The sequence below is a fragment of the Anomaloglossus baeobatrachus genome, chromosome 10 (assembly GCF_048569485.1).
Source record: "Anomaloglossus baeobatrachus isolate aAnoBae1 chromosome 10, aAnoBae1.hap1, whole genome shotgun sequence".
In the NCBI taxonomy this organism is placed as follows: Eukaryota; Metazoa; Chordata; class Amphibia; order Anura; family Aromobatidae; genus Anomaloglossus; species Anomaloglossus baeobatrachus.
Window position 1 is genome coordinate 210433820 of NC_134362.1, and position 12287 is coordinate 210446106.

At 48.5% G+C, this 12287-nt stretch overlaps 1 protein-coding gene across 2 annotated transcripts in view; it reads left to right on the top strand.

Annotated features, from left to right (window-relative positions):
- Window positions 1–12287, top strand: part of LOC142254894 (dual specificity protein phosphatase 22-A-like) — a 74414-nt gene that overhangs the window by 35288 nt on the left and 26839 nt on the right. For both annotated transcript variants that reach the window (XM_075326251.1, XM_075326250.1), the window contains exon 5: window positions 6685–6734. In XM_075326251.1, coding sequence (XP_075182366.1) covers window positions 6685–6734 — 50 coding nt within the window. The remainder of the gene's footprint in view (window positions 1–6684; window positions 6735–12287) is intronic.

A 12287-nucleotide genomic window follows, 5' to 3' on the forward strand; every position in this document is an offset into this window, starting at 1 on the left:
AATGATTGCAGCATCTCTTCTCTCCATTATCAGGATCAGTCAGTAATGATTGCAGCATCTCTTCTCCTCATTATCAGGATCAGTCAGTAATGATTGCAGCATCTCTTCTCCCCATTATCAGGATCAGTCCGTAATGATTGCAGCATCTCTTCTCCATTATCAGGATCAGTCAGTAATGATTGCAGCATCTCTTCTCCTCATTATCAGGATCAGTCAGTAATGATTGCAGCATCTCTTCTCCTCATTATCAGGATCAGTCAGTAATGATTGCAGCTTCTCTTCTCTCCATTATCAGGATCAGTCAGTAATGATTGCAGCATCTCTTCTCCTCATTATCAGGATCAGTCAGTAATGATTGCAGCATCTCTTCTCTCCATTATCAGGATCAGTCAGTAATGATTGCAGCATCTCTTCTCCCCATTATCAGGATCAGTCAGTAATGATTGCAGCATCTCTTCTCCCATTATCAGGATCAGTCAGTAATGATTGCAGCATCTCTTCTCCCCATTATCAGGATCAGTCAGTAATGATTGCAGCATCTCTTCTCCCATTATCAGGATCAGTCAGTAATGATTGCAGCATCTCTTCTCCCCATTATCAGGATCAGTCAGTAATGATTGCAGCATCTCTTCTCCTCATTATCAGGATCAGTCAGTAATGATTGCAGCATCTCTTCTCCTCCATTATCAGGATCAGTCAGTAATGATTGCAGCATCTCTTCTCCCCATTATCAGGATCAGTCAGTAATGATTGCAGCATCTCTTCTCCTCATTATCAGGATCAGTCAGTAATGATTGCAGCATCTCTTCTCCCCATTATCAGGATCAGTCAGTAATGATTGCAGCATCTCTTCTCCTCATTATCAGGATCAGTCAGTAATGATTGCAGCATCTCTTCTCCTCATTATCAGGATCAGTCAGTAATGATTGCAGCATCTCTTCTCCTCATTATCAGGATCAGTCAGTAATGATTGCAGCATCTCTTCTCCACATTATCAGGATCAGTCAGTAATGATTGCAGCATCTCTTCTCCCCCATTATCAGGATCAGTCAGTAATGATTGCAGCATCTCTTCTCCATTATCAGGATCAGTCAGTAATGATTGCAGCATCTCTTCTCCCCATTATCAGGATCAGTCAGTAATGATTGCAGCATCTCTTCTCCTCAGTATCAGGATCAGTCAGTAATGATTGCAGCATCTCTTCTCCCCATTATCAGGATCAGTCAGTAATGATTGCAGCATCTCTTCTCCTCATTATCAGGATCAGTCAGTAATGATTGCAGCATCTCTTCTCCCCATTATCAGGATCAGTCAGTAATGATTGCAGCATCTCTTCTCCCCATTATCAGGATCAGTCAGTAATGATTGCAGCATCTCTTCTCCTCATTATCAGGATCAGTCAGTAATGATTGCAGCATCTCTTCTCCTCATTATCAGGATCAGTCAGTAATGATTGCAGCATCTCTTCTCCCCATTATCAGGATCAGTCAGTAATGATTGCAGCATCTCTTCTCCCCATTATCAGGATCAGTCAGTAATGATTGCAGCATCTCTTCTCTCCATTATCAGGATCAGTCAGTAATGATTGCAGCATCTCTTCTCCCCATTATCAGGATCAGTCAGTAATGATTGCAGCATCTCTTCTCCCATTATCAGGATCAGTCAGTAATGATTGCAGCATCTCTTCTCCCCATTATCAGGATCAGTCAGTAATGATTGCAGCATCTCTTCTCCCATTATCAGGATCAGTCAGTAATGATTGCAGCATCTCTTCTCCATTATCAGGATCAGTCAGTAATGATTGCAGCATCTCTTCTCCCCATTATCAGGATCAGTCAGTAATGATTGCAGCATCTCTTCTCCTCATTATCAGGATCAGTCAGTAATGATTGCAGCATCTCTTCTCCCCATTATCAGGATCAGTCAGTAATGATTGCAGCATCTCTTCTCCATTATCAGGATCAGTCAGTAATGATTGCAGCATCTCTTCTCCTCATTATCAGGATCAGTCAGTAATGATTGCAGCATCTCTTCTCCTCATTATCAGGATCAGTCAGTAATGATTGCAGCATCTCTTCTCCCCATTATCAGGATCAGTCAGTAATGATTGCAGCATCTCTTCTCCTCATTATCAGGATCAGTCAGTAATGATTGCAGCATCTCTTCTCCCCATTATCAGGATCAGTCAGTAATGATTGCAGCATCTCTTCTCCCCATTATCAGGATCAGTCAGTAATGATTGCAGCATCTCTTCTCCTCATTATCAGGATCAGTCAGTAATGATTGCAGCATCTCTTCTCCTCATTATCAGGATCAGTCAGTAATGATTGCAGCATCTCTTCTCCCCATTATCAGGATCAGTCAGTAATGATTGCAGCATCTCTTCTCCCCATTATCAGGATCAGTCAGTAATGATTGCAGCATCTCTTCTCCTCATTATCAGGATCAGTCAGTAATGATTGCAGCATCTCTTCTCCCCATTATCAGGATCAGTCAGTAATGATTGCAGCATCTCTTCTCCCCATTATCAGGATCAGTCAGTAATGATTGCAGCATCTCTTCTCTCCATTATCAGGATCAGTCAGTAATGATTGCAGCATCTCTTCTCCCATTATCAGGATCAGTCAGTAATGATTGCAGCATCTCTTCTCCCATTATCAGGATCAGTCAGTAATGATTGCAGCATCTCTTCTCCCCATTATCAGGATCAGTCAGTAATGATTGCAGCATCTCTTCTCCATTATCAGGATCAGTCAGTAATGATTGCAGCATCTCTTCTCCCATTATCAGGATCAGTCAGTAATGATTGCAGCATCTCTTCTCCCCATTATCAGGATCAGTCAGTAATGATTGCAGCATCTCTTCTCCTCATTATCAGGATCAGTCAGTAATGATTGCAGCATCTCTTCTCCCCATTATCAGGATCAGTCAGTAATGATTGCAGCATCTCTTCTCCTCATTATCAGGATCAGTCAGTAATGATTGCAGCATCTCTTCTCTCCATTATCAGAATCAGTCAGTAATGATTGCAGCATCTCTTCTCCTCATTATCAGGATCAGTCAGTAATGATTGCAGCAGTCTCTTCTCCCATTATCAGGATCAGTCAGTAATGATTGCAGCATCTCTTCTCCCCATTATCAGGATCAGTCAGTAATGATTGCAGCTGTCTCTTCTCCATTATCAGGATCAGTCAGTAATGATTGCAGCGTCTCTTCTCCCCATTATCAGGATCAGTCAGTAGTTATTGCAGCATCTCTTCTCCCCATTATCAGAATCAGTCAGTAATGGTTGCAGCATCTCTTCTCCCCATTATCAGGATCAGTCAGTAATGATTGCAGCATCTCTTCTCCATTATCAGGATCAGTCAGTAATGATTGCAGCTTCTCTTCTCCCCATTATCAGGATCAGTCAGTAATGATTGCAGCATCTCTTCTCCCTCAGTCAGTAATGATTGCAGCATCTCTTCTCTCCATTATCAGGATCAGTCAGTAATGATTGCAGCATCTCTTCCCCCATTATCAGGATCAGTCAGTAATGATTGCAGCATCTCATCTCCCCATTATCAGGATCAGTCAGTAATTATTGCAGCATCTCTTCTCCTCATTATCAGGATCAGTCAGTAATGATTGCAGCATCTCTTCTCCTCATTATCAGGATCAGTCAGTAATGATTGCAGCATCTCTTCTCCCCATTATCAGGATCAGTCAGTAATGATTGCAGCATCTCTTCTCCCCATTATCAGGATCAGTCAGTAATGATTGCAGCATCTCTTCTCCCCATTATCAGGATCAGTCAGTAATGATTGCAGCATCTCTTCTCCCCATTATCAGGATCAGTCAGTAATGATTGCTGCATCTCTTCTCCCCATTATCAGGATCAGTCAGTAATGATTGCAGCATCTCTTCTCCCCATTATCAGGATCAGTCAGTAATGATTGCAGCATCTCTTCTCCCCATTATCAGGATCAGTCAGTAATGATTGCAGCATCTCTTCTCCCCCATTATCAGGATCAGTCAGTAATGATTGCAGCATCTCTTCTCCATTATCAGGATCAGTCAGTAATGATTGCAGCATCTCTTCTCCCCATTATCAGGATCAGTCAGTAATGATTGCAGCATCTCTTCTCCCCATTATCAGGATCAGTCAGTAATGATTGCAGCATCTCTTCTCATTATCAGGATCAGTCAGTAATGATTGCAGCATCTCTTCCCCCATTATCAGGATCAGTCAGTAATGATTGCAGCATCTCTTCTCCTCATTATCAGGATCAGTCAGTAATGATTTGCAGCATCTCTTCCCCCCATTATCAGGATCAGTCAGTAATGATTGCAGCATCTCTTCTCCTCATTATCAGGATCAGTCAGTAATGATTGCAGCATCTCTTCTCCATTATCAGGATCAGTCAGTAATGATTGCAGCATCTCTTCTCCCCATTATCAGGATCAGTCAGTAATGATTGCAGCATCTCTTCTCCCCATTATCAGGATCAGTCAGTAATAATTGCAGCATCTCTTCCCCCCATTATCAGGATCAGTCAGTAATGATTGCAGCGTCTCTTCTCCCCCATTATCAGGATCAGTCAGTAATGATTGCAGCGTCTCTTCTCCCCCATTATCAGATCAGTCAGTAATGATTGCAGCATCTCTTCCCCCCCATTATCAGGATCAGTCAGTAATGATTGCAGCGTCTCTTCTCCCCCATTATCAGGATCAGTCAGTAATGATTGCAGCTTCTCTTCTCCCCATTATCAGGATCAGTCAGTAATGATTGCAGCATCTCTTCTCCTCATTATCAGGATCAGTCAGTAATGATTGCAGCATCTCTTCTCCTCATTATCAGGATCAGTCAGTAATGATTGCAGCTTCTCTTCTCCCCATTATCAGGATCAGTCAGTAATGATTGCAGCATCTCTTCTCCCCATTATCAGGATCAGTCAGTAATGATTGCAGCTTCTCTTCTCCCCATTATCAGGATCAGTCAGTAATGATTGCAGCTTCTCTTCTCCCCATTATCAGGATCAGTCAGTAATGATTGCAGCATCTCTTCTCCTCATTATCAGGATCAGTCAGTAATGATTGCAGCATCTCCCGCTTTGCAGGTCGTGCAGCACAGCAGTGCCTGTGCGGAGCGTTTTGCTGCGGCTGTTGTTGGGGGGACGCTCCGGGGCTTCGGGGGGCTGTGATAAGCGTCTCCCCCGCTCGGTGCGTTGTGATTGCAGTCATTGATCGTGCGCGGTGACAGCAGTGTCCTGTGGTTTTCCCGGGAGCATCTCTGATGCTCTTAGACCCTGCAGCTGTTTCCTTTCCTCCTGTGTCTGGAAGCTGCAGAAGAGCAGGGCCATCTGTGGAGGATGCTGCGCCCCATCCTCACAACGCCCTCAATCTCTGCTCGATGTGTTACTCAACCGCTCACCCCCCTTTCCTGTTCCTATTTCTTCCTGCCACACACAGGGGGCATGATGTAAGATGCGGCTCCGGGCAGGTTATTTTTATTTTTGCAGCGATCTCTAGGGCTGAGGATGAACCGTCCTCATCTTCTATGTCCTCTGTGCAAAAAATTAAACTTGTGCCCTGTGCGCCCTAAAATTACACAAGGAAACAATAATAAAAGACCTCACGGACTTCGCTGGCCATACGACGGACACACAGGAGCTGGGCGGAAGGTCACTGTGCCAGGCATAGGACGGACATACAGGAGCGGGGCGGAAGGTCACTGTGCCAGGCATAGGACGGACATACAGGAGCGGGGCGGAAGGTCAGTGTGCTGGGGATAGGATGAACACACAGGAGCGGGGCGGAAGGTCACTGTGCTGGGGATAGGATGTACACACAGGAGCGGGGCGGAAGGTCACTGTGCTGGGGATAGGATGTACACACAGGAGCGGGGCGGAAGGTCACTGTGCTGGGGATAGGATGTACACACAGGAGCGGGGCGGAAGGTCACTGTGCTGGGGATAGGATGTACACACAGGAGCGGGGCGGAAGGTCACTGTGCTGGGGATAGTACGGACACACAGGAGTGGGGCGGAAGGTCACTGCTGGGGATAGTACGGACACACAGGAGCAGGGTGGAAGGTCACTATGCTGGGGATAGTACGGACACACAGGAGCGGGGCGGAAGGTCACTGTGCCAGGCGTAGGACGGACACACAAGAGCAGGGCGGAAGGTCACTATGCTGGGGATAGTACGGACACACAGGAGCGGGGCGGAAGGTCACTGTGCCGGGCGTAGGATGGTCACACAGGAGTGGGGTGGAAGGTCACTGTGCCGGGGATAGGACGGACACACAGGAGCGGGGTGGATGGTCACTGTGCTGGGCGTAGGACGGACACACAGGAGCGGGGCGGATGCTCGATGTTGCTGTATATGTGCGTTATTGCTGCGGCTAATAATCTGCAGTGCTTGATGTCGCTGTATATGTACGTTATTGCTGCGGCTGATAATCTGCAGTGCTTGATGTTGCTGTATATGTGTTTTATTGCTGCGGCTGATAATCTGCAGTGCTTGATGTTGCTGTATATGTGTTTTATTGCTGCGGCTGATAATCTGCAGTGCTTGATGTTGCTGTATATGTGTTTTATTGCTGCGGCCTATAATCTGCAGTGCTTGATGTCGCTGTACATGTGTGTTATTGCCGGGTGTCGTGGTGAGGACACGGCTATGACGTCTGCTCTCTCTTGCAGGATATGACCTATCTGTGTATCGCGGCCTCTGACTCGGAGCGGCAGAACCTGTAAGATCCTCGGGCTTTATCTTATGTCATGTTGCAGATAAGTTTCCTTTCTCGCCGTCTCCTCCGGTGATTGTGGCTCGGCCGCGTCACTGCAGGGAGGTCTGAGCGTCTGTTTCCTCCACAGTCGGGGTTTTTCTCTCACTATTGTGGAGTATCGGTATGACAGGCAGGGGGTTTCTCGTCCTAGGAGCTTGTACTCTAATGTAGCTGTGAAGCCGCTGACGTATGTAGAAGCGATGGTGACATTCGTTTCAATTTATCCCGATAATTAGATCTGCTTCTGTTATATCCGGTGATCCCCGGACCGCAATAACCGGGTGTAAAATAATACTGTCTCCCCGTGCCCCCGACTAACCCCCCCCCGCATGTGGCTCCACACTCCCCGCCTGTGGCTCTAACCCCCCCGGCCTGTGCCTCCACACCCCCTGCATTGGGCTCTACACCCCCTCCTGTGATTCCACACCCTCCGCCTGTGCCTCCTTCCCCCCCCCCCCGATTGTAACTCCACACCCCCTCCCTGTGGCTCCCGATGCTCCTGCCTGTGCCTCCACACTCCCTGCATTGGGCTCTACCCCCCCGGCCTGTGCCTCCATCTCCCCCCCCCCGATTGTGCCTCCACACCCCCTGCATTGGGCTCTACACCCCCTCCTGTGATTCCACACCCTCCGCCTGTGCCTCCATCCCCCCCCCCCCCCCCCGATTGTAACTCCACACCCCCTCCCTGTGGCTCCCGATGCTCCTGCCTGTGCCTCCACACTCCCTGCATTGGGCTCTACCCCCCCGGCCTGTGCCTCCATCTCCCCCCCCGATTGTGACTCCACACCCCCTCCCTGTGGCTCCCGATGCTCCTGCCTGTGGCTCCCCACCCCTCGCCTGTGCCTCCCCACCCCCCGCCTGTGGCTCCCCACCCCCCGCCTGTGGCTCCACACCCCTGCGGTCCGGTCATCAGTGCCGGCTTTGACATTCATCGACTTCTGCTCTGAGTCAGGCTGTTGCGACTAAATTTGCACAGGAGACTGTGAAGATAGCGGCGACCGCACACGAGAGGCCCTCGCTAAACTCTGAAGGGGGCAGCACACACCCCAGTGGTCACAGGACCATCACCCCCTGTGCTCCCCTCTATTAGCACAGATATAGGGGGAGCCCCTATACTCCTGATCGGACCCCCACCCTCCATGATTGCGGTCCTCGGTGGCAGCTGATAAAATACTTGCCCAATAAGTGTAACTTCTTCCAAGAACTTTTACTGTGAAGACAGCACTTCCTCGCCTTTCCCCCGAATCTACTGCTCTCCAGCCTCAGCGTCTGACCCCTCCGACCACTTCCCCTTCTCCCAGAACAGCCACCCCTGCAGTCTGCAGAGCCCCATGGCATGAGGGCGGCCTCACATGTGCAAGTGCGCTGCAGAGTATTACACCACTGACCTCTCTGCAGAGCATCGCTCCTCCACCTCCTCATACATAGTGATATATCCTGCAGAGTATTACACCACTGACCTCTCTGCAGAGCATCGCTCCTCCACCACCTGACAGATACATAGTGATATATCCTGCAGAGTATTACACCACTGACCTCTCTGCAGAGCATCGCTCCTCCACCTCCTCATACATAGTGATATATCCTGCAGAGTATGACACCACTGACCTCTCTGCAGAGCATCGCTCCTCCACCACCTGACAGATACATAGTGATATATCCTGCAGAGCATTACACCACTGACCTCTCTGCAGAGCATCGCTCCTCCACCACCTGACAGATACAGTGATATATCCTGAAGATTATTACACCACTGACCTCTCTGCAGAGCATCGCTCCTCCACCACCTGACAGATACACAGTGATATATCCTGAAGATTATTACACCACTGACCTCTCTGCAGAGCATCGCTCCTCCACCACCTGACAGATTAATAGTGATATATCCTGCAGATTATTACATGACTGACCTCTCTGCAGAGCATCGCTCCTCCACCACCTGCTAGTGATATATCCTGCAGATTATTACACTACAGACCTCTGCAGAGCATCGCTCCTCCACCTCCTCATACATAGTGATATATCCTGCAGAGTATTACACCACTGACCTCTCTGCAGAGCATCACTCCTCCACCACCTGACAGATTAATAGTGATATATCCTGCAAATTATTACATGACTGACCTCTCTGCAGAGCATCGCTCCTCCACCACCTGCTAGTGATATATCCTGCAGATTATTACACTACAGACCTCTGCAGAGCATCGCTCCTCCACCTCCTCATACACAGTGATATATCCTGCAGAGTATTACACCACTGACCTCTCTGCAGAGCATCGCTCCTCCACCACCTGACAGATTAATAGTGATATATCCTGCAAATTATTACATGACTGACCTCTCTGCAGAGCATCGCTCCTCCACCACCTGCTAGTGATATATCCTGCAGATTATTACACTACAGACCTCTGCAGAGCATCGCTCCTCTATATCCTGACATACATAGTGATATATCCTGCAGATTATTACACCACTGACCTCTCTACAGATCTGCAGAACATTGCAGCCTTTGATGAGCTGTTTTTGTGGATGCAGCGTGTGTCTCGTCCCCCGTTCTGCCCTCGTTACTAACAGTTTCTGCAGATTTATGGGGGTGGCTCATTCATTCATGTGTTTTGCTCTCGGTCGCTCGTATGACGCCATTGTTTCTGATCTCGGCCGCTCGTATGACGCTTTGTTTCTGATCTCAGTCGCTCGTATGACGCCATTGTTTCTGATCTCAGTCACTTGTATGACGCCATTGTTTCTGATCTCGGTCGCTCGTATGACGCCATTGTTTCTGATCTCGGTCGCTCGTATGACGCTTTGTTTCTGATCTCAGTCGCTCGTATGACGCCATTGTTTCTGATCTCAGTCACTTGTATGACGCCATTGTTTCTGATCTCGGCCACTCGTATGACGCCATTATTCCTGATCTCGGCCGCTCGTATGACGCCATTGTTTCTGATCTCAGTCGCTCGTATGACGCCATTATTCCTGATCTCGGCCGCTCGTATGACGCCATTGTTTCTGATCTCAGTCGCTCATATGACGCCATTGTTTCTGATCTCGGTCGCTCGTATGACGCCATTGTTTCTGATCTCAGTCGCTCGTATGACGCCATTGTTTCTGATCTCAGTCGCTCATATGACGCCATTGTTTCTGATCTCAGCCGCTCGTATGACGCCATTGTTTCTGATCTCGGTTGGTCGTATGACGCTTTGTTTCTGATCTCAGTCGCTCGTATGACGCCATTGTTTCTGATCTCAGTCGCTCGTATGACGCCATTGTTTCTGATCTCAGTCGCTCATATGACGCCATTGTTTCTGATCTCAGTCGCTCGTATGACGCCATTGTTTCTGATCTCAGTCGCTCGTATGACGCCATTGTTTCTGATCTCGGTTGCTCGTATGACGCCATTGTTTCTGATCTCGGTCGCTCGTATGACGCCATTGTTTCTGATCTCAGCCGCTCGTTTGACGCCATTGTTTCTGATCTCGGTTGGTCGTATGACGCCATTGTTTCTGATCTCAGCCGCTCGTATGACGCCATTGTTTCTGATCTCGGTCGGTCGTATGACGCCATTGTTTCTGATCTCGGCCGCTCGTATGACGCCATTATTCCTGATCTCGGCCGCTCGTATGACGCCATTGTTTCTGATCTCGGTCGCTCGTATGACGCCATTGTTTCTGATCTCGGCCGCTCGTATGACGCCATTATTTCTGATCTCGGTCGCTCGTATGACGCCATTGTTTCTGATCTCGGTTTGTCGTATGACGCCATTGTTTCTGATCTCGGCCGCTCATATGACGCCATTGTTTCTGATCTCGTCCGCTCGTATGACGCCATTGTTTCTGATCTCGGCCGCTCATATGATGCCATTGTTTCTGATCTCGGTCGCTCGTATGACGCCATTGTTTCTGATCTCGGCCGCTCGTATGACGCCATTATTCCTGATCTCGGTCGCTCGTATGACGCCATTGTTTCTGATCTCGGCCGCTCGTATGATGCCATTATTCCTGATCTCAGTCGCTCATATGACGCCATTGTTTCTGATCTCAGTCGCTCGTATGACGCCATTGTTTCTGATCTCGGCCGCTCGTATGATGCCATTATTCCTGATCTCAGTCGCTCATATGACGCCATTGTTTCTGATCTCAGTCGCTCATATGACGCCATTGTTTCTGATCTCGGTTTGTCATATGACGCCATTGTTTCTGATCTCAGTCGCTCGTATGACGCCATTGTTTCTGATCTCGGTCGGTCATATGACGCCATTGTTTCTGATCTCGGTCGGTCATATGACGCCATTGTTTCTGATCTCGGTTGGTCATATGACGCCATTGTTTCTGATCTCGGCCGCTCGTATGACGCCATTGTTTCTGATCTCAGTCGCTCGTATGACGCCATTGTTTCTGATCTCGGTCGGTCGTATGACGGACGCTATTGTTTCTGATCTCGGTCGCTCGTATGACGCCATTGTTTCTGATCTCGGTCACTCGTATGACGCCATTGTTTCTGATCTCGGTCGCTCGTATGACGCCATTGTTTCTGATCTCGGTTTGTCGTATGACGCCATTGTTTCTGATCTCAGTCGCTCGTATGACGCCATTGTTTCTGATCTCAGTCGCTCGTATGACGCCATTGTTTCTGATCTCGGTCGGTCGTATGACGGACGCTATTGTTTCTGATCTCGGTCACTCGTATGACGCCATTGTTTCTGATCTCGGTCGCTCATATGACGCCATTGTTTCTGATCTCGGTTTGTCGTATGACGCCATTGTTTCTGATCTCGGCCGCTCGTATGACGCCATTGTTTCTGATCTCAGTCGCTCGTATGACGCCATTGTTTCTGATCTCGGTCGGTCGAATGATGCCATTGTTTCTGATCTCAGTCGCTCGTATGACGCCATTGTTTCTGATCTCGGTCGCTCGTATGACGCCATTGTTTCTGATCTCGGTCGCTCGTATGACGCCATTGTTTCTGATCTCGGTCACTCGTATGACGCCATTGTTTCTGATCTCGGTCGCTCATATGACGCCATTGTTTCTGATCTCGGTCGGTCGTATGACGCCATTGTTTCTGATCTCAGTCGCTTGTATGACGCCATTGTTTCTGATCTCAGTCGCTCGTATGACGCCATTGTTTCTGATCTCGGTCGGTCGTATGACGCCATTGTTTCTGATCTCGGTCGCTCATATGACGCCATTGTTTCTGATCTCGGTTTGTCGTATGACGCCATTGTTTCTGATCTCGGTCGCTCGTATGACGCCATTGTTTCTGATCTCGGCCGCTCGTATGATGCCATTGTTTCTGATCTCGGCCGCTCGTATGACGCCATTGTTTCTGATCTCGGTCGCTCGTATGATGCCATTGTTTCTGATCTCGGTCGCTCATATGACGCCATTGTTTCTGATCTCGGTTTGTCGTATGACGCCATTGTTTCTGATCTCGGTCGCTCGTATGACGCCATTGTTTCTGATCTCGGTCGCTCGTATGACGCCATTGTTACTGATCTCGTCCGCTCGTATCACGCC